The sequence below is a fragment of the Magnolia sinica genome, chromosome 6 (assembly GCF_029962835.1).
Source record: "Magnolia sinica isolate HGM2019 chromosome 6, MsV1, whole genome shotgun sequence".
NCBI classification, from domain to species: Eukaryota; Viridiplantae; Streptophyta; class Magnoliopsida; order Magnoliales; family Magnoliaceae; genus Magnolia; species Magnolia sinica.
The window spans coordinates 16300943-16324141 of record NC_080578.1 but is presented as its reverse complement, the minus strand read 5'-3'; the positions used below and the strand labels follow the sequence as shown (position 1 = coordinate 16324141).

The 23199-nt window shown below is 42.0% G+C and overlaps 1 protein-coding gene across 1 annotated transcript; it reads left to right on the top strand.

The window, feature by feature from the left end:
• The first annotated feature begins 5154 nt into the window (after positions 1–5154).
• On the top strand, positions 5155–23090 carry LOC131248396 (very-long-chain aldehyde decarbonylase GL1-10-like). The gene is made up of 5 exons (XM_058248667.1): positions 5155–5599; positions 5690–6012; positions 22182–22329; positions 22656–22688; positions 22768–23090. The coding sequence occupies exons 1-5, from the start codon at positions 5270–5272 to the stop codon at positions 22846–22848; spliced, it is 915 nt and encodes a 304-aa protein (XP_058104650.1). The 5' UTR covers positions 5155–5269; the 3' UTR covers positions 22849–23090.
• The last annotated feature ends 109 nt before the right edge of the window (positions 23091–23199 follow it).

The following is a 23199-nucleotide window of genomic DNA, read 5'->3' as shown; positions in this document are numbered from 1 at the left end:
TTTGCTCCTGGCGGTCTATCCATTTGAAAGATCATTTTACGGCTTGAGCCAAAAGAGGGAAGCGGACCGGCTGTTGTACCACACACCAGCTATATAGCTGGTGTTAAGCAAGTTCTGTGGTCCCCATCACGAGGTATGTGTTATATTCAACCCGTCCATCCATTTGTCGTAAAATAAGAAAGATCTAAAGATAAAGTGGACCACACTACAAGAAGCACTGGTGAGTGGTGACAACGACGCGCATCTACACTGCTTCCCCAAAAGAGGAGCCAGAAGGCCGGAGTGGATCACACTACAAGAAGCACTGGTGAGTGGTGACAACGATCCCACCGTTGAAACCTTTCTAGGGCCCACCTTGATATTTATTTTCCATCCAACCTATTCATAAGGTCAGATAGATATGGAAGAAGGAAAAATATAAATATCAGCTTGATCCAAAACTTCTTTAGCACCCAATGGGCATTGGGTATTTCACATTTTTTGGATCATCACTTACAATGATTTGTCAAAAATGAATGAATGGCGTGGATAGAACATATACATCACGATGAGCCCCACAGATCCCTTGACCGGACCATCTCTCTAGCTAGGTCATGTACCGGTAGCCCTTTACCGGACAATATGTCTCTACCTAGGTCATGTACCGGTGGTACCGAATCCCCACTCGCCCGTGAAAATCTCAGCTAATTGTGGCATGAAATCCGGACACGGACAGGGTACTACCGGATGTGGATTGCGTACTACCCTGTGGGGCCCACCGTAATGTAAGTGTTCTATCCACGCTGTTCATCGTTTTTATCAGATCATTTTAAAATATGAGCCAAAAAATAAGGCAAGTAAAGGGCTTAAGTGAACCACAAAGTGGGGTTTGAACGTCCACCATTAAAAACTTCTTGGGAGCTAGAGAAGTTTCAGATCAAGCTGATATTTGTCTTTTCGCTTCATCCACGTCTACATGACCTTATGAATATGTTGGATGGTAAAAAACCATCACGGTGGCCCTTAGAAAGGTTTCAAGGGTAGGTGTCATTATCACTGCAGTTTGCTTTGGTGTGGTCCATTGGAGCTATGGAACTGTTTTATGCTTCCTACCATACTTAAAAAGGATCTGATAAAAGCGATGAACGGTGTAGATAAAACACTTACATCACGTTGGGCCACACAGAACCCTGCCAGGAATGATTATGGTCCGGGTGGGGTAGGACGCAATCCGCGGGTACTACCTCCCCATGGACTTACTGTCAGTTGTGAGGCCCAGCCTAACGTAGGTTTTATCTATACTGTCTATCTATTTTTTTTTGATCTGGTCCGTCCATTTTTCAAATCTTTTAGGATATGCACGCAAACTTAAGAAAGATCACGACACCACAAGAACAAGTAACGATGATGATGGCCACCGTTGAAAACTTCTTATGGCCCACTATGATGTTTAGTTGCCATCTAACCTGTTCATAAGGTCACGTATACCTGGATGAAGAGAAAACACAAAATATTAGCTTGATCAAAACTCTTGCAGCTCCCAAGAAGTTTTAAATAGTGGCGTTCAATCCCAATTGTGTGGTCCGCCTGAGCTTTGGATCTAACTCATTTTTAGGCTCATACCCTAAAATGATCTATAAAAATGGATGGACGGCTTTGATAGATCCCATATATCGTGGTGTGCCCCACCTAGCTTGCCGTTGAAGGAAGTCCATGCGGATGGCTTTGGCCGCAGTTGGAAACGGAAGCGGGTTGGCTTGTGAACCAGTAGGATGTCACATCACCCCGTTCTTTGGGCCCCACCATGATGTATGTGTTGTATCCACACCATCCATCCATTTGGAGAGATCATTTTAGGGAGTGAACGAAAGAATTAGGCATATCCAAAGTATAAGTGGACCCTACCACAGAATACAGTGGGAGGTGACGGCCACCATTGAAACCTTCCTGAGGTGGACCATGATGTTTATTTGAGACCCAACCTTTTTATAAGTTAAAAAAAACATGGAATAAGGTAAAGCATAAATATTACCTTGATCAAAAGCTTCTGTGGCCCAAAGAAGTTCTAATGGTAGGCATTCAATATCCATTATTTTCTACTGGTGCACTTGAAATTTGGATCTTTCTCACTCTTTGGATTATGCCCTAAAATGATATCACAATGTGAATAAACTGTGTGGATATAATACATACATCATGGTGGCGCCCATAATCGGGAGGGAAGAAAAGAAATGACTTTGAAAATAACATTTACCTTTGTGTGGTCGAGTGCGTGCACCGGCTGACAAAGACGGACGTCTATCGTAACTCCAAGGAAAAGAGCATTAATTGCATGGGAACATGCTTTTGCCATTCGTTTTGGCTATTGAAGTGTTTAGTATCTAATCCGCTCCCCCCGACTCACGGTCAATTGGGAGGCCCACCTTAACGTATAGGTTTGATCTACGGTGGCCATCTATTTTTTAAAATCATTTTAGGGTAGATTTGGTCCATCCATTTTTTTTCAGATCTTTTAGTATATAAACCCCAGACATAAGGCAGATCGAAGGCTCAAACAGAAGACGCTACAAGAAGAAGCAACGATTATGAGGCCACCCTTGAAAACTTCTTATGGCCCACCCTGATGTTTAGTTGCCATCTAACCTGTTCATAAGGTCATGCATACGTGGATGAAGAGAAAACACACAACATTAGCTTGATCAAAACTCTTGCAGCTCCCAAGAGGAGAGGTTTTTAAAGGGCCGTTAAATTCCAATTGTGTGGTCCACTTGAGCTTTGAATCTACCTCATTTTTATGCGCATACCCTAAAGTGATCTAAAAAATGGATGGACGGCTTGGATAGATCCCATACATCACGTTGGCCCCTCAGAGCTGCCGAGTCCGTCCAAGCCAGGGTACGTTCGCCCAACAAACACAAGATAATAAAAGACTCAGATGGTGAGTATCCGGGGTTTAGTGAAAGATACAGACCATGGTTGCCCACCCATCCACACTGTTCCTTATGGCATGGCCCACCTGAGCTGGGGATTTACCTTAATTTTTGGCGCTATGGCTAGCATCGAGACCGAATGGATAGAGTAGATTTTACACAACACGGATTCGGTGCGGCCAGGAAAGATGTCTTCCGTGAGGCCATCATGATAGGCCCACCTTGATGTATGTGTTGTATATCCATGCCGTCCATCCATTTTTTCCAGCTCATTTTAGGGTATAGACTAAAATGGAAGTATATCTAAATCTCAGGCAGCCCACACCACTCAAAATAGTTGTGATTGAATGCCCACCATTAAAAACTTCCTACGGTCCACCATAACGTTTATTTTCCATCCAATTTCTTGATAAGGTTACATAGACATAGGTGAATGGTAAAAAACCAAATATGAGCTCGATTCGAAACTTTTAAGGCACCAAATTTTTTTAATGGTGTGCATTTAATAACCATTGTTTCCTATGGCGTCGTTCACTTGAGATTTGGATTTGCTTCATTTTATGATCTATACCATAAAATTATCTGGAAAAATGGATGAATGGCATAGATATACAATACATCCATCAAAATGGCCCCCATGGTCACAGCCGGTATGTTTATTTGCCATCCAACCTGTTCATAAGGTCACAACGACGGGAATGAAGGGACCACACAGATATAAGATATCAGCTTAATATAAAGCTTTTGTGGCCCACAAGAATTTTTTAACGATCAATTACCACTGTTTCCTGTATTGTGGTCAAAGAGGATGGACGGTGTGGATTTATGTCACATACATCACAGTGGGCCCCACAGTCAGAGAACCACCAAAGCCGCGCAAATGTGCTGCGAGTACTCTTGAATATCCAAAGCTCGAGTTACACTACCATTTCTCGCCAGAAATGCTAATTTCAGCGGCTCGAGTGCGCGTGCCCACACACGAAAAGCACGTGCAACGGCAACCGATTGGCTACTCCCCCTGACACTGTGGGCCCTACCATGATGTATATGTTTCATCCATTCCGTTCATTCATTTTTAAAGATCATTTTAGATTTAATTCTAAAAATTAGAGGTATGTAAATCTCAGGTGGCCCACACCACATGAAAATAATAGCGATGGGATATCCACCATTAAAATCATCCTAAGGCCCAATTTACTGTTTATTTGATATCCAATCTGTTGATTAGGTCATACATGCCCAGATGAAGGGGAAAAAAACAAAAATCAGCTTAATCCAAAGCTTTTATTGCCCCCAAAATGTTTTTAATGGTCAACGCTCATTCAACACTGTTTCATGTAATGTGGTCCACTTAAGATTGGGATATATCTAATTTTTGGTCTCATATTGGAAAATGATCTTTAAAAATAGATGGACAGCATGGATGAAACACAATCATCATAGAGGGGCCCACGGAGCACCGACCACCAGCCATTGGCTGGTGTCAGGGGGAGTAGCCAATTCGTTCCCACGTGCAATGCCAGAGTTGCCCGTGACGCTATCCCAGCAACAGTTAGATTCCACATCTAAAAGTCGTACACCATAAATCAACGGTTAAGAACATGCTTCAGATTCAGATGCGCATTTCGTGGCCCATCTGATGATCGAATCTGCCTGATTTTTTAAGGATCTCGTGACCCAGTCCAATCGTACACACGTACCACCCGTATCCTCGTGCGAGGCAGCGATTAAAATCAGCATTTCTCCGTTTATTTTCTCACCGAGGGAGAAAGACAAAGCCGTCTGTTTGTCCAACGCGAACAAGGCACATATCTACGAGTTCGTTTTGCCTCAATTGCGATTGAAATGATAACGTCTGTCGCGGCCAACTGGGGCCCACATACTAAATAGTTCGATGATCGGAACCGTCAATGTTGTGTAATCTATCTTATACAAACCACCATAATAAAGTCACACTGAAAAGTTGATAGCGTTCATCACTAACGATAGATTAATTTTGATAAAAATGGAAAATTTTCAATGGCACTAGTTCAACTATAAAAATCAAAGTTTCGTATGATTAATAAACTTGATTTTCTGAAAATTGTTTATTTTATGTATTAAAGACAATATGGACGGCTCCAATTGCCAGATAATCTCATCACGTGGGCCCCAGTGGGCGGCAAACAGAAGCTCAATCCTGCATCGCGACAGACGCAAAACGAACATCATCTCTACACCTCTACATAAACAGCCTGTTCTCCGGCAACGTAGTTGCTCCCACCACCCATTTGCCCGAGTCTGGTTTTTCTAGGGCACAGCGTCCTTATTTGTAGGGTATCCTACCAGCTCTTTCCTTGCTCTCTCCATCGATCTCGACGATGTTGCCTTTCCAGACCATGCAAGAAGCCGAGCAGGCCCTTGGCCGGAGTCTAACGTACGCAGAGAGCCTATGGTTCCGGTACTCAGCCCGAATTCCAGACTACTGGCTCTACTGCCACAACATCCTCTTCCTCTTCCTGATATTCTCTCTCATCCCTCTTCCCCTCGCTTTCATGGAGCTCAAACGCTCCAAATCCCTCAAGAAATACAAGCTCCAGCCCAAAGTCCTCCTTCCTTCCCAAACCGTCCTTCAATGCTACAAAGATGTCATGCGGGTTTTCATCTTCGTCATCGGCCCGCTCCAGCTCGCTTCTTACCCCACCATCAAGGTCACATTTACGAAATTGCCACTCCCTCTGTTCGCTTCGATTTCGTTCTTTCAATTTTTATTAATTTTATTAATTTTTTGTAATTTTTAGTTGGTTGGAATTCGAACGGGATTGCCGCTGCCATCGGGATGGGAGATTTTCTTCCAGCTTCTGGTGTATTTCTTGATTGAAGACTACGGGAACTACTGGATTCATCGGCTGCTACACTGCAAGTGGGGGTACGAGAAGATCCATCGGGTCCACCATGAGTTCACGGCTCCGATTGGGTTCGCCGCGCCCTACGCGCACTGGGCTGAGGTCCTGATCCTTGGGATCCCGTCTTTCGTTGGGCCTGCGCTTGTTCCGGGCCACATGATCACTTTCTGGCTGTGGATCGCCCTTCGGCAGATCGAGGCTATTGAGACGCACAGCGGGTATGCGCTTTGATCCTGCATTTTGCATTTCTTGAATGTTTTATGTGGTAGGATTTTATTTAGTTTCTGATAGCGGGTTTGTGGCTGTTTTTGAAATGTTTGTGATGATTGGTGTTTTCTTGAATTTGAAGTTTCTTCATGGGAGGAAATGGGGGGTTGATCGTCATTTTAGTAGTAGATTTGATTGGGAAGAGAAAATCAAGCTGTTGACGGTTTGGATCGTTAGTTTTAGTCGGAGGAGAGTTGATGGCGATTTCTTGAATTAAAGGGTTTTGATAGGTGGGGCACTTTAATGATGCTTTAACTTTAGATGTTGTTTTGGATTGAGCGAAATGACTTGGGATTGTGATGCGACCTTGACTTTGCATGGTCGTCTTTTACTGGTATCGTTGGATAGTGGTTGAAGACATTGGATTATTTAAGAAGATTATGATTTTTGAGTTTTGTTATATGTATTGCTTATGGCTTTTTAATTTTTATTATTCATGGGGGTGGGGTTGGGGTGGGTAGTGGGGTTCTTCTATCATGCATTTATTTGGTTTGCCCTGTTCCTGCTTTCTTTAATGGTGGGTTTCAAAAAGTAACACCATATTGTTTGATGGTTTGCAATGCTTGCTAATAAAGCATGCATAAGGGAGGATCAGTAGGCGGCGTTTCATCAATTTGTATGCTTTTGTTGAGAATTAATGATTTGTTTTTGTTGTTTGTGGGTGTTTGCAAGCAAAGATGCCCAATCTTGGGTTGAATTTATGCCAGCCCTCTGAGCCTTATTTAGGATGTTGGTTTATGGACCCTGTCATTGTTTGAAGTGGTTTGCTAATCCAACGCTTCTGAATAGTGCAGTCCCTCAGATGTGCCATCCACGCGTGCCAGATGTGGCGAATGTTAGGAACACTCAAGAGAGGTGGATCCCACCATGTGCATGTCCCGGACCAAAGTTTCAGGCCAGTTTACTCATCTGGGTGCCTCTTATATGGAATAAAAGCATTACTAATGAAAACTTGTTTTGCTGTCTATTAGTTTTGTACATCTTGGCCCCACTGATGATTAAACTGGCCTGATTTTTGTGCCAGCACAGATCCACAGAGGGGCCTACCTAGTGGATGACTTGCAGATATTTCATGTCTGTGCCACATTGGTGCATGTGGAGGTGTGTATAGGAACTGGGATTAAATGCGTTTGGATTAGCAAACCTCTTGTTAAAACCTACAAGCGAGAGGAAATAAGCATAAACTAGAAGATAACTTGTACAATTGGACAACTACAAAGAACTTAAAGGCTAAAACTCTGCTAAAACTCTAGAATAGCAGTCCACGTGAAGTGCTTAGGACCGTGTTTGCTACATTCCACTTGCAGTCCTTTCTGGAATGCAAGAAAATTTAAAGGGTGCTCCCTTTTGCTTGTGGGAATCTAGAATGACTTGTGGTGTATCGGAAATGCTTCTAAACAAGAGTTGTTCACATCTGCAAACAATTAATTGGATGGCTGTTACAACATCCTTGTGTTGCTGGACCCAGCTCTAGGAGCTTGATCAATGTCAGCATCCTTTCTTTGTACATTTCTTCTAGAGAGTTAGGACTGTAGATCAGATAGGATTGTACATATTTCTTATAGATGAACATGCAGTTTTTGGCTAGCTTCAAAGCCCCTATTACATAAGACACACGTAGGCGCTGTGGTTTTTTAGCTGGTTGCAGATTGGGGTCTTGGAGTAGTCTGTGCTTGACTAATTCTTGGTGGCCCTTTTCTTGTACAGAGCCTGTTTAGGCAGCCTATCTTGAAACCCATGCAGAACATGGCGTCTTGATAAGTGATTAGAGTGAAGCCGGGAGACCTTGGGTTGGTTTGGCTAATACCCTAGCCAGTTGGTGTCCCTGGTCTATGTTCTTTTCCTTCAATGGAGGAGTTGTTTGCAACAAAATAGCCCTACTGGTTGGTGGGGTATTTATTTATTTTTCAGAAAGGTAACGGAAATTTTATTAAAGGCACCGAGATGGTGCCAAAACTACAAGCCTAAAAAGGGAAGGAACAATCCTTTAAAGCATCTATTCAAGAAGACCATTCGATGACATACAAGATAGCCCTACTAATGACCTGCTCCACTCTATTGCTTTCATTTGAAAAGTGTTGCCCATTCCTTTATCCCCAGATAGCCCAATTGCTGCCCAAAAAACGAAGCCTCCAAAGAGCCCAAGCTCACAAGGTCACACCATGCCAAGCCATATGTAGCCCTGCCAATTGAGTTTGGCAAAGACCAAGCAGTATTGGAGCTCATAAGAAAGCCGCCCCATACTTGACGTGCAAATTGGTAGTGTATGAATGAATGGTTGACTGACTCTGCATTTGCCATGCACATTAAGCACATGTTGGTGGTTTGACTAAGAGCACTAAAATCACATTGACATTTCTTTGTAAAATCCCATAATCTTGAGTGAAGTCCTTTCACAGCAAACTCTCCCCAAAGCTTTTTGCGCATGCATTGGGTACAAGTTTCATCTTTATATTACACTCTTGTAATGGGCTATATATATATATATATATATATATAATTTTTTTCTTTTCTTTTTGGGGATTAGATTCCTATGTTACTTTTGCACAATTAAAAAAAGGTGGAGACTCTTCAATCGTTTACATGTCATGGTTGCATCATCACATTCTAGACTATGCAAATCACTAACCTAAATGTGGGTGGAGCATAATCTAAAAATTGCTCTGAGAAGATGATATTCACCATATGATTTCCCCTCCCCCCTTTTGTGATAGAGTGGAATGGCATAACAGGATTCGTATTGTTTTCCCCGATTAGTTCGGAAAAAAGGATTTGATGAAGATGATGATATGGTTTTTTTCCCTTTGAATTTGGACCACTCATTTTACTCTTAACCATCCATTTTAGAGCACCATTAATTGGTTGGTTAGGATTGCTTGACCAGTGTGATTTTAGAGATAATCCACATTGGGACCCACATTTTGGATGGTCTGGATAGCTGTACATCAGTGCCACAATTGGCAATTCTTTCACGAGGCCTTCGTTTCTTCATTCATTATATTCATAAAATGTGATCTAGAGTATTCATTGTTGGATACCAGTTTGCTTTCTTTCATTTATTCTTACAAAAAAACACAATAAGCAGATGAAGTTCTAAATGCCTGCCCGCAGGCCTTGGAATAAGATGTTTTGGTTCTAGTTAAGTCTCTGTTTGTTAAATAGGAAGTTACTTCCAACATGCAATCATTCCACCTTTCCTTCATTTCCTTTGTCATTTAGCAATGAAACAATAATATTAAAAAGTTCTGCAATTTATGCATTTTTCTCACTGATGATCTCATCCTCTAAATCACTAGAATACCAATGGGAGGGAAAGGGTGTGGTGATAACACTTGGCAGCTTAGAATATTTGCCTTGTATGATTGTGAACAATTTTTATTCAATGGGGATGACAATAGAGTCTAAGCTACTTGGTAATCAAGGTAAAGGATGTAACAAGGATTTACTTTGTTTTTCTTTACGTAACTCACAGTTTCTATAGCCGGTCAACCCAGTTGCTCAAGATCACCATATTCATTTTTTCATTCATTTGCCATGCCTATTATTTAAGTACCTTCAAAATAGGCTGGATATCCTCATCTCATCCATTTCCAGTAATTCCATTTTAAGCTTTATCCATACCATACACGTATTTGTGTATTATAGATTAACATTATTTCACTTTGCATGTACTGCTATTTATGTATATTGAACCATTTCCTTAAATATGTTCTCTGTTGGTCAGTATACTAATCTCAAAAACTTTATACACACAGCCACATGTAGTTTACAATAAGGTAAAAGAAGAGGCCCATATAACTGCATCTCTATCTGACAAATTTGTAATGAACTTATCCCTTGAAATCAAAGGCGGATCGAGATTGGCAGGCATATATATTGAAGATCTACATGCACCATTGAATTTACGGTAAAGGAGAAGTGGAAGAGCTTCAGTGCATTTCAAACTACTGTTGCATGTACTTGCCGATACTCAGAAAACCATCTTGAACTCCCCTTTATCATCTTCAAATCCCCATTAATACTAGTGGCCTTGGATTTCTATTAAAACTAGCAGTGGAATTTAGTTTTCATGGTCTGTAAGGAGGGATGTACTCCCTAGTCCCTGCGAACAATCAAATTTGCCTTCATTACAATCTAGTTTATCCCTTGTTCCTTTCCAAATGCGTCAAAGTTCTTTCCTAATTAGAAATCACTGAATAAAAAGTTTTAAGTTTTCCAGTCCTACTAACCTTTTCCAACGTTGCTTTTACATTATCAAATATTTAACTTTCTTTCCCTCCAAATCCTCAAGCAAGCTTCATGGATAGCATTCTTTGCTTGTATTTCAAGTGGAATGAAACACTTGACCAAGCACCTAGCACGTCTTCTCTTTTGGAACATCCTTGATACTCCCAAAGGAATGAGGAAGAAGTTGCAGAGTCATTTCCATCCTACCATGAAGGAAGAAAGATAGTCCATCCTTTATTTCCCTAACTCTTGAATAACTATTTAGATAATATTTGTTACAAAAGTCGTTCCATTCCCTTTACTTCCCTATGCTTGAATGATTGTGTAGATAATGTTCGTTCAGAGGTGGTCCAACATGATGGTTTTGTTTGCCATCCCCATCCAGGAAAACGATGCTACCCCAAGTAGGATAGATGTTTCCCATGTTAAATGGATGGGGACACCACAGTTCTCTTGAGTGATGGCGAAGAGAAGGAAGACTTGGTTGAGGAACTCCGTGGACATTCTTTTTTACAAACCCTTGTACTTTGTTTCTAGAGATATGCACTTTTTAGATCCAAACTGCACCTCAAATGGGCCAGGGAAAATTTCTCTAGATTTTGTTGAAATATGATACTTCAAACTAAATACTCTCTTATGAACTCATAGCAAGACCAAACAGGCAAGGACTCTTTTCTTTGGATCAAGCTGTAACCTAAGTAACCTAGTTCCAGACACACCTCACTAAACTACATCTCTCCCTACACTTCACATCCTTGCTTACCACTCTATCGATAGACTCCTCTTCCCTTGGCATGGTGGAGGGGTTGGGAAGGAGAGGAGAGTAAGTCCTTGTGGCAGTGTTATAGGCAATTTGGAGGGAAATGAATAACTGTTGCTTCTATAATAGGTGCTGGCTGGTTGAAGAGGTAGGTAGGAGGGTTAAGTTGGATGTGGTGGGAGGGCGTCCAGGTTAAGTCTGTGGACGATTGTAATCTTTTTTCATTGTTTGGGTTGTAAGTTTTCACCCTTTTTTGGCAGTCTTAATAAATTATTGTTGCCTTTCAAAAAAAAAAAAAAAAAAACTCCATTGGTGAAGATTTTGCCCACGCACTTTGATGTGTGGTTGTATCCTATTCTGAACCCCTTTTGTCTTGCTCTGCAGTCTCCTCAGGTACTGCATGCTCTGGATGCCAATTGCCAATTGTTCGCAATTTCCCTTTGTGAGTAGAGTACAATAGTTGTGCTATGTAGTGTGGAGCCTTGCTAAGTTGGCATTTGAGTCATGTTGGTAATTGTGCATCAGCAGGTTCCTTGTTATTTTGGGCACCCAAGTACTCGAGCATAACCTTTTAATGTCTGGGTGCTTCGTGCTGAGCAGTTTGTGTGGCAACTACCCCTCGATGACCCTACATTGGTGTCTCTCCCTTTAGTGTGCGTTTATAGTTGGGCTGGGGGTGAATACTGGGTGGGACTGTGTTGGCACATGGCTGGTGTAATTTGAGCCTCTGGCATGGCCCATTCCAAGAGCCCTTTAAAACAGGAAGGTCGCCATCTGGTGGGCAGCCGATCATAAATTTTTTTACCAATCTACTGTTTAGAAGCCGACCCAAAATAAATGGGAGAAAGGCTAAGATAAGACGTGATGACGACAATGACTGGATCATTCTCCCCTACGGATTCTACTCAGAAATCCCTTTATAACGATTACTTTATGTTTTAACAAATTTATGTGTTTGAGTGGATATTTTTGGATCTTAGGTAGATTATCACTATCTTTTATCATGTAAAATTTTATATGAGTCACGAGTAACAATATACTATCTTTAATTATATAATGTTTAAGTTATAGAATTCTAAATGTTTGTACTTTATGGTTAAATTGTATTCATTTTATAGGATGCACTATTAATTGAGATGCAAATTGAGCATGACTTTAGCACGGATTAGGCAAAATCTGAAACAATGCTTCAATCTATACTTTATGTGGTAAAGGTAAACCACCCAAGGATATTTAATGATAAGTAAAGAAATAACTCCAAGATATTTCCATATCTTTGTATGTAAATAAAAAGAATCCTTCCTAATTGGCAATGTGCAGGGATAAGATTAGATGTGCAAGCAAGAATTACCCCTTGTGAAATTGAGGGGCATATATGCATCCCTTTGATGTTATGTCCGTCAGCACCCATAGGCAACTAGCAATCCTTATTCTCTTTGGGTCAATCATGCATGTTGGACACTACATATGACATTTTGTAGATTAATCGTGAAGGCACCCTTGTTTAATAGCAAAAGACCAGTAAATACACACGATGAGCTAGACAGAGTTGATGGTGCTTGCTAAGAATTTAAAAATGCACAGTGAGTGGCATGCTGATGCAACTGGACAGGTTGTGGATGTTGGTTGGGGAACCCCGTCACCACACAAGTTGCCTCAATTGGAAGTTGTGGCTATGGGTGACCATGATAGTTATTTATGAATTACACGAGCATGGAGTAATGGTTATTTAGATTCTAGTGAATGCTTAAAATGCAGATTTGTATGCAGGCTGTTCAGCTACAGCCTTCATTTTGGTTGACTTTAGATGCAAACTTACACTTTGTGGTGATTTTTGTATCGGAATTGGTTATCATTACCTTTAATGCTCAATGGATCAGTTTCAATCTATCGGTGGCTCCCCAGGCTGTATTGTTTCCTTTTTGGATCCATAATCAGATTAAGTGTCTAGGCATCACAACATTTGAACTTGTAGGTTTTGAGTTCTTCTGACTACTAGTATTTATGCACTGCATCCATTTTTTGCTCACAATGCTTGTGCTGCTAAGACTTCCATGATGAGTAGTGGCAACACCTTAGTATCCATCCCCAGCCACACACTAATGATTCAGAAGGAAAGTCTCCTTCTGCAGGCAAACACGATGAGATGAGTGTTGGGGGTGTGGGGCATTGCATGGGGTTTTGGCTGACTAAAAGCTAGTAGTATTGTGATGATCAAGTTGAGGATGACTCTTAAAAAGAAAGTGGAATAAGCACTGTCAACAAAGGTCAAGGAATTATAGCTACTAGCTCTTTAGGATGCTAGTTACATTGTGAGGTGCATTAGTGCTCAAGTATAGGCACCTCCAAGCTAAGCACAAGAATCGGGCAAAGTAAAAAGAAACAATCTAGAAATTCTTTATTCAATTCAACGGTGCCTTGATATTACTCATCTCACGCTCTATATATAATAAGCTCTTGAAACATGCACAAAAGGAAAAATCATAATGTTATTGATAATCAATGACTTATTACAAATATGAAAAAGAAATAAAAGGGATAAGAATACATTTAAAATTATTTGACTAATGGATTATTCATAGCTAACTAATTGATTATGCTAGCTAATTATCTAAATAAGTTAGCTACCTAAATAGGAGGCTCAAGTCTCTTTATTAATGGGCCAGGTGTTGGGCTTTGGCTTAATGGTCATGGCCCATGGATCGTGGGACCATATAAGCCTACATCAGTCCTCCCTCGCTTGAAAGAACTGGACTCCGACGGACTTTGATGAGTTAATGGCTTGATATTTCTCATAGAGGTCAAAATTTAGACGCTGGAAGTATGTGGCTGTGATCCATGTAGCATCGAAGAGAGGCCGTTCTTGCCAATGGACGAGAAACTTTTTGCGACCACCTTAGCTCATGAAAACAATCAAGTTATTGATAATATCAACGATCATGTATGTAGGTGGAAAAACAGCCGGAAGTGTGATGACTTGTTCTTTGATACCATCGTTAGTATATGCTGCCCATGATAGATTAAATGATCTTCTACATTAAAAGTAGGATTGATAGGTAAATCTGGTGGGAGATCTAAAACATAAGCATTAACACTAATCTTCTTTATGATTTTGAACGGTCCCGCATTGCTAGGATGGGTACTAGGGGTTAACTATTCCTGACAAATACGGGCCATAACCATGTCACCTTCCACAAATTGAACAAAGCGACGTCATGTACTTGCACATTGCTTATAACTTTCATTACTCGTGCCAATATTGCGTCGAACTTCGTCATGCACTAGTTACATATGGCGGATGAAATTATTAGCTTATGCGCTTGGTCTCAACTCTACGGGTGGAAGAACCAAATTGACTAAAAGACGTGGTCGTATACCAGTTACTGCTTCAAAATGTGACATCCCTATGGACCTATTAACTGAGTTATTATAAGCAAATTCAGCCACGAGTATTACAAGGTCCCATGTAGCTATATGATCGCAGACAAGACACCATAATAACTTGCCCGAGCTACGGGTGATTACTTCTGTTCGACCATCGGCCTGGGGTTAACTATTCGGGATGAATACGGGCTATAACCATGTCACATTTTGTAAATTCAACAAAGTGACGTCTTGTATCTGCACATTCCTTATAACTTTCATTACTTGCAGCAATATTGTGTTGAATTTTGTCATGCACTTGCTGCATATGGCGGATGAAGTCATTAACTTTTGTGCTTGGTCTTGACTCTACGGATAGAGGAACCACATCGACTGGAAGACACGGTTGTATACCAATTATTTCTTCAAAAGGTGACATCCATGCGGACCTGTTGATTGAGTTATTATAAGGAAATTCAGCCATGGGTATTATTAGGTCCCATGTAGCTATATGATCATGGACAAGAAACCGTATTAACTTCCCAAGCTACAGTTGACCACTTCCGTTTGACCATTAGCCTGAGGGTGGTAGGCACTAGAGAACTGGAGCTTGGTTTTTGTTGCTGCCCAAAGAGTTCTCCAGAAATAACTCATGAACTTAGTATCCTGATCGAACACAATTGTTTTCGGAAGCCTATGAAGACGAATAACCTCTCGAAAGAATAATTGAGTAGTTGTGAGACTGTTTGATGTATTTGAGCATGGTATAAAATGAGCCATATTTTAAGATCGATCAACCACCACAATACTAAATCAATTTTCCAAGCTGTCTTTTGCAAATCCAGGACGAAGTCCATGCTGAGATCTTCCCAAGGAGCATGTGGCATCGACAATGGTTGATACAATCCACAAATTTTCTTTTGACCCTTGGCAAGCTAGCAAACCCCGTATAACTGGCAAATTTTTACAACATTTGATTTTATACGAGGCCAAAAGTATCCATCTCCAATGGAAGCTAGGGTCTTATCATGGCCCAAGTGTCCACTACACCCATCAGCATGTAACTCCTTCATAATATACCCACGGATGGATGGATTAGGTAGACAAAGTTGCATTCCCTGGAACAAGTAGTCATCATGAATACGAAATGTGGATGTCTTGGATGCTCTCCACTAAGAACACGTATAAATACATTCGAAATCCTTGTCGTTAGGATACATCGTATCTCTTTAAATCCTGGAACAATGACCGACATCGATGACATAGATGCACGTGATGGCTTAATGCATCGGCAACTTAATTGTCCTTGCCAATTTTGTGGATGAATGATAAGAGAAAACTCCTAAAGGTAAGTTCTTCACTTGATTCGACGAGCACTCATCTTGTGTTGAGAGTCTAGGTACTCGAGTGCTTCATGATTAGAATATAGGCAAACTCATTGCCAACCAAATAGTGATGCCAATGCTGTAGAGTATGAACAACGGCATAAAATTTCAAGACATATGTGAAGTATTGTTGCTTCACATCAGAGAGCTTTTCGCTAGAGAAAGCTATTGGATGACCCTCTTGACTGAGAACTCCACCAATGCTGATATTGGAAGCGTCGCAACTCACCTCATATACTTTCTCAAAGTCTGGAAGGCTCAAGACTAGAGCTTCAATTATCTTACTTGTGATCCTATCAAACACTTGTGTTGTTGCACTTGTCTATTGAAACCCCCTTTGTTTTATACAATCGGTGATCGGGGCTATGATGTTGTTGAAGTTTTGCACAAAATGTTTGTAAAATGTAGTGAGGCCACGGAAACTATGAACTTCAGAGATAGTGGTAGGTGTTGGCCAATCAACAAATGGCTTTTACCTTGGTGGGGTTCCCCTTTACACCTTGTGACAAGAAAATGTACCCTAAAAAGACTATGGATGTACTTATGAAAGTACACTTTTCAAGGTTAATGTAAAAGCGCCCGCGACAAAGGACTGAAGATAAGACTCAAGTGATTGACGTGCTCCTTCCTCGACTTATTGTATATAAGGATATCTTAAAAATAGACAACGACAAACTTACCAATAAAGGGGTGCAACAGCTGGGTCATGACGCACATGAAAGTGCTAGGCATGTTTGTGAGACCGAATGGTATAACTAGTCACTCGTAGAGATCATCATTTGTCTTAAATGCCGCCTTCCATTCGTCACTAGGTCAGATGCAAATCTAGTGGTATCCACTGCAAAGATCAATCTTGAAGAAGACGTTAGCACTTGGTATCAAGTCCAGCATATCATGGACCTGAGTTATTGGGAAGTGATACTTCACTGTGATTTTATTAATAGCCCGGTTGTACACACACATACGGCAATTTCCATCCTTCTTGGGAGTAAGGAGTGCTAACTCTGCACATGGTCTTAAGCTCCCTTGGATGTAACCCTTTTTAAGCAACTCATCAACTTTTGACGCTTTAACTCGGCATACTCAGCGGGACTCATTCGGTATGTTGGTAAGTTAGGTAAAGATGCTTTAAAAACCAAATCTATAGCATACTGAATATCCTGTAGCGGAGGCAACTTCTTAGGCAAATCATCGGGGACCAAATCTTGAAAGTCATGCAGCATAGATTTGACTTCATTATGAATAGGTTCATCCTGGTCAGTAACAAGCTCCTGCACCTATTTTGTGACTTGAGTGAACATTACGCCTTTATCCTTGCTCGTTTCCTCAAACTTCCGCATGGTGAGAACATGGGAGTTTGAAAGAGCAACTAATGTTGACGATGAATACGTAGAGATGAAAAAGGTGACATAGCCCTTTTTAAGCAACTCATCAACTTGATGCTTCAACTCGACGTGCTCAGCGAGACTCATTCGGTATGCAGGTAAGTTAGGTAAAGATGCTTCAGGAGATATTCTTATCTCCTTGAACCACAACGTTGTACACCTTTGGCGCCATTTGATTTCTTCCTCCCTAGCCTAGGTGGCATATCTAATAGAAAGATCGGACCTCTTCATTCTACCTTTCTTTAAAAGATCACCACCTTCTTCTAATAAGTCGAGCTCATGAATTTTTAATGCCATCTTGTCAAATTCTCTCTCTCACCCCAAAACCTCTTTTGTCCATAACTTGAGTCTTTCTTTCAACATCTTGAGCTTCTTACCAATCCTGAAACCAACAAAACCGTCAACCGAGAACGAGGACCACCAATCTACTATCAGCTTCTCGAAACCGTCAACTTTTGTCTAGTCTATTTCAAACCTGAATGGTCTAGGGCCCCAATTCTCTTCAATAGCCTCAAGAGTGATAAGTCGATGATTTGAAACCACTCTCGGGAGACCTTGCTAATTTACTTGAGGGTATTTGTCAAGCAAGCTCAACGAGACTAAAAATTTGTCCAAACATGACATTATTGCACTTTCTTGGCCATAAGACCATGTGAAAGTAGTGCCCGCCCCCAAGATCCACAAGATCATGTCTGTGCACCTAGTTAGAAAACCTCGCCATACTTGTAAACACCCTCCCCCCTTTGGACTTCTCGTAAAAGAAACGAACCACATTGAAGTCCCCACCCACACACCAAGGAGCCTCCCACCTCTGTATAACGCTATCCAACTTTACCTAGAACTGTTCATGCAGACCATAAACACCAGGGCCGTAAACAACAGTGAAGGCCCGCTGGAAACTGGAAAATATTTCACCTAGCAAGACAAACTGAAAAGGAGCCAATGAAGGAGTCTATCTTTCTCTAGACATCAAACCTCCAAGCCACCAGAATCCTCCCAGCAGCCCCCCTTAGCATCAAGATAAACCCAATCTACATTTTTAACCCCCTAAATTGAAGTTAACATATCTTTATCAGTCATGGAGTTTAGTCTCCTGCACCGCAATAAGATCCGCCTTCATTTTTCTGCACATTCTTCTGACCTGGTCCCTCTTAACCTTGCATCCCAACCCTCGAACATTCCGAGATAGAATCAACATTGGTCACCACCTTTGCCCAATCTCGCTCTCATGCTAGATGCAAAATTGTAGTTAATGGAACATTCTAATTCATTAGCTCCCTCCACCCCTTGGGGGATTTCTTAGTCTTTCAATATTTGGAGGTCCTGGTGACACTGAATGGCTCTGGCTTGGACAAGATGAAAGAATGCATAGACGCCTAAAGGAACTGTTCTTCTAATATCGAATCCCTTATTGCAAGAATCTCTATGGTCACACCCTCCATTGTTGAATTTATGCCTCAAATCAGGGCTAAAACATCCTCTTTTTTTTTTTTTGGGGGGGGGGGGCGGGAGTGTGTGTTCAAGGCTTCCTCAATGAGCTCTGCTTCTAGTGGGTCACCCACCGGGACCAGTTCTCCTTCTAGAGAATCTGCTTCTCGACAATTGACAATTGTAATCTCTCCCTCAAAACTCATTGGGTTTCCTTATGAAGGAGAGCGGCCGACTTCTCCACTGTGGACGGAATCTGCTGGTGGATCCTCTTTAGAAATTGTCACATTCTTGCCGATGTTGGAGGGCCCAATCTGCAGCTGAAGTCCTTCACCTAACTGGTTCGCACAGAGCTACCTCTTCAAAAGAATCGGAGTATGCTTTCGAAATAAGGAATTAAAGTCGGTTCCTCACATGTCATCTCTTAACACACGTGGACGGGTGTTATAAGTCGCCACACATGTTGGCGATAATATAATTGCAAGTGGGCCCGGTTGCTCAGGCACAAGTGTGTTGCTCGTCGTCCCTTCATCCACTGAATCATGCTTCTCTGAATGCCACATGTTGTAGCTGGAGGCATCGTCTTGCCACATGTCGATGTCAGACCCATTATCACCGACCATCTCAGAAGTAGAACCTGCCGTCTGATGTAAGGAGACGGAAGCATTCTCCAGCTGACAAGTGTCCCGTTCTTTGGGCGTTGGTTCGGAAAAAGCTCTAGTCTCCAAACAAAAAAGCTGGTTTGAGACCCGAACCTTCAGCCAACGCTAGGCTCGGAGGGGTTGGGACGATGCTCTGTGCTCCCGTGGCACACAGAAAGCTCCTTGTCACCTTCTCATGTGGTTCTAGCTCACCAACCTCAATATTGCCAATAGGCGCCTCACATGGATGCCCTCCCTCGACCAGAACTCCAGCAGAGCACCCGGCTCAAGCACCATCTATAGACAACCGGAAACCATGTTCAGCCGTGGTCCCCCCCAAACCTCCCACGATCTCCAAATGTCTCCCCAGCGCTGCAAGACACCTCCATTCTCTTCACTCGGGACATGCATAACCAACCGTCTTTCCCCTACCATAGCTGAGATGGTATTTGGAATCCACAACCCTTTCTTCCACCGCACTCGGACTCTAGCCACCCCCAGCTCCTCCCCCCTTTCCACAAAAGGTCAATGCAGACGACTTACCCCAAACACAAGTCATCACTGTAAAGAAATCAGCAAACTAGAACTCCAATGGGATTCTCCAGATGAGGAACCAAGCTTCATCAGTATCGAACATAGAGTATTCCTTCCACCTATTAGCTGATATATAGGCCTGTCCTTGTGAATGGCTTCAACCATGAAAAGGATGTCCTGATTCACCTCCGGTTGCAAACAGATCCACATCTCATTGAATCTGATTGGCTTTAACGAGTACATCTCCGGAGCAAGCTGGCAACATTCATCCAACCAGATTTTAATATGGGGAATGGTCGCTCCTTCCTTCGTAACAGCAACTACTGAACATTGAAGAGATTCCCAAGATGGACCACAACCTCTCCACTGACCATTTCCGTCGAAACCCATTGCGCTTCCCAAGATTGCACCCCTCCGGATTGCACAGGTTCCCCCTCCTTTGCCACATGTGGGGCTTTGGTACCAGTCCCTGCTTCCCTGTAGGTCACCGAGCTGTCACCCTTGGCTTTGGAAACATCCCCAGCCAATCTCCAAGAATCCAGTGCCACCGTAGTTAGTGTCTTCTTCCGCGTCTATAAGAGTCTGAGGATTTTTCGCGGCAATCATCCATTCTCTGTTTTGAATCTGAGGGCCTAAACAAGCCTTTTTGCACCAATAGCTTCTTTCCCCCGAAGCTTTTTTTCCATGCAGCAACGTAAATGGCCGAGCTAGTTTCTCCTCTGTGCTCATATGGACGAACGTGAATCCCTGATACAGCGCCGTGCATCTATACCTGGGCAGCACCACCTCCATCACCACTCCCGCTCTCTCGAATACCGTAGAAAAATTGATCAGCAAACATCCCTCTGGGAACCCTTCAACATAAAGGGTAGGGTAATCCAACAGAAGATTTCCTGATAGTTTTCTTCTTCTGGTCTGATTCTCTTTGCCTCACCGTCTCCCATAGGAGGAAAGTGACTCCAATAGGATGTAGGAGAAAATAAACTTACGCATAGCAAGATCCATCGTCTATTGAATTGAGTCAACAAATGTGTCTCCACCACCACCTTCTACTGAATTTAGAAGGCTTTGGTACGAAGGCAAATCAGGCCCATATCAGCATGAGAACCAAACTTGATACGAGTCTTCCCAAGCTGGGGGTGTTGATGCATACAGGCCATAAATCGTACATATATACACAGTGGCCATGGGTGGTCCCTACATATTGGTCAATCCATTAGAAAAGGGTAGAGGGGCATCCAATTGATCAGCAATAAAAAAATCAAATGGATGGCAGATACGGGTGCTGAATGGTTTCTGGGCTGTTTATGTAGTTGATTGGCATATGCGGCTATGTACAGTGTCAGAAGGTTGATATTCGGCCCACTTGATGTTTAGACTGGTCTGATCTTTGGGCCAGGGCATATTCATAATACATACTTTATCGAACATCGGGCCACTTGATGTTCAGACCAGCCTGATTTTTGGGCAAGGGCATACTCACAGCGAGCCCCTCCTGAATGACCCAGATCTCACACTTTGGCACTACAAATCTCCTCTTCAATGTGAATCTGCATGAATTTCCTCAGCCTTTCATAGCTTCTTCAATAGTCGAGGTATTCATATCTTTCCAATCTTTTAAGAGATTGGATAGCAAGGGTCAATTACCATAGGAAGGAGGTTAAACGCATAGTAAGGTGGTGCCTGCCACATGCAGTCCAATTAAAAATCAGTTTTGACAGAAAAACTTTGGGTAACCGAGGTACATCCAGTGTGGTGTCATCCCAGAGGCGATAAGAGCATCAAAGATAGTGTTCGTCCAGCAGCTGATAATTATCGATCCAAATGGAGCAAAGTCTATAGCCTCTTTATTAAGGCCTTCTTATCTTCTGTTCTTCCTTTACCAACTCGGTTCTGGAGGGAAATTCCTGTAATTCCTTAAAATAGGCTGCGTTGATGGATCTGGAACCACATCAGCTGTCCTCGTTATGAGGGACATCCAGCTTCTTGTTTCCCATTATGACCTTATGTTCTTAAACTGTGAGAGTCGACCTGTTCTTGCTAGAGTTACAAGTGGGTAAATTATCATTGAATCTTCTCTATCTCCCATATTTCTTGTATTTCTCGGCTCATTCTATAAAGTTGCCATTTGTAGAAAAGAGGGTTCTGTGTTTTGCAGGAACTCTGGAAGGTGCATATTCCAAACTTTTAATCTGCTTTGCTGCCATTCTATGGCACAGATCATCACTCAGCACTGAATAGAAAGTAGACTCATCTTCTCTTTTGGGTGCTATTGTTAAGATTAAGCAATCTTTATATCTGTTTCGCATAGGAGACTGACCACCACATGTCATATGGTTACTTCCCCCGATTTGATGCCCTTCAGCAACTTGTAACTAGCGTCATGGTATTGTGCAGTTACGACTTCCCTCAAAGCCCAACAAAATATATTCCGTTCTATGGAGGCGCGGAATACCATGATTACCATCATTATGTTGGAGGACAAAGCCAAAGCAACTTCGCGTCTGTGTTTACTTACTGCGATTACATATATGGAACCGACAAGGTCTGTCCAATGTCTTTCTTGGCTTTACAAGGAGAAGACTTCGTTCCTATTGGAAGAGCCTATGTCCCAAAATCTCCCACCCTCCACCAGTGGACAGGAATCGCCTATGCATTCAAAATCTAACTCCCGCCCACTTCTTCAGGACAGTGGGAAACCTGTTTTGGCTGCCAGTAGGGATTCCTGACCACTGCCAATGGATGGTGGAGGGTTTTGGAACATGACACAGCTGTGTTCCAATGGGATTGCATAGGATGTGCTTATATTTACTTGCTTTGATTCAAAAGAACGGAAGTTTATTTGTTGATGCTGCTTTGAAATCTTCTCAGGGCTATCGATACCAGAAGGAGCACCTCGCAAAGGTAGAGCATGCAGCTTGTATGTGATTTTCCATCTGTTGTGTTACTGCATTCTTAAATTTCTTCTGACTTTTGTAATCAGATGAGAGAGCAATGGAGACGAGGTGAACAAAATGGCCAATCTTACCATGCTCTGCCAGCCGATGAAGATAAGTCGGAGTAAGCATGATCTTCAAGACTCAACTCACCAAAATTTCTGTTGTTGGTTTGCTTCATAGCTGCGTGCATGGATTCCCAACACTCAGGTTGCAAAGTTGATATCGTCTGCTGTTTGTATGATTTGCTTCCTGTAGCAAGGCTGATCTTTTTTTTCTTCTTCTTCTTTCCCCCATCGCCCCTCTTTTTCTTTTATATTAAAATAACATGAGTGCTTTGCCATTGCTTGTTTAGGTCTTCTAAGAAAGTTTTTGTAATTTCAGGATAGTCAGATTCAAGACCCGAATACAAGCAGTGACTGTTTCTTCTTCTTGTTTTGTTGATATTAGAATTTTGGTCACTTTTCAGCATATGGATA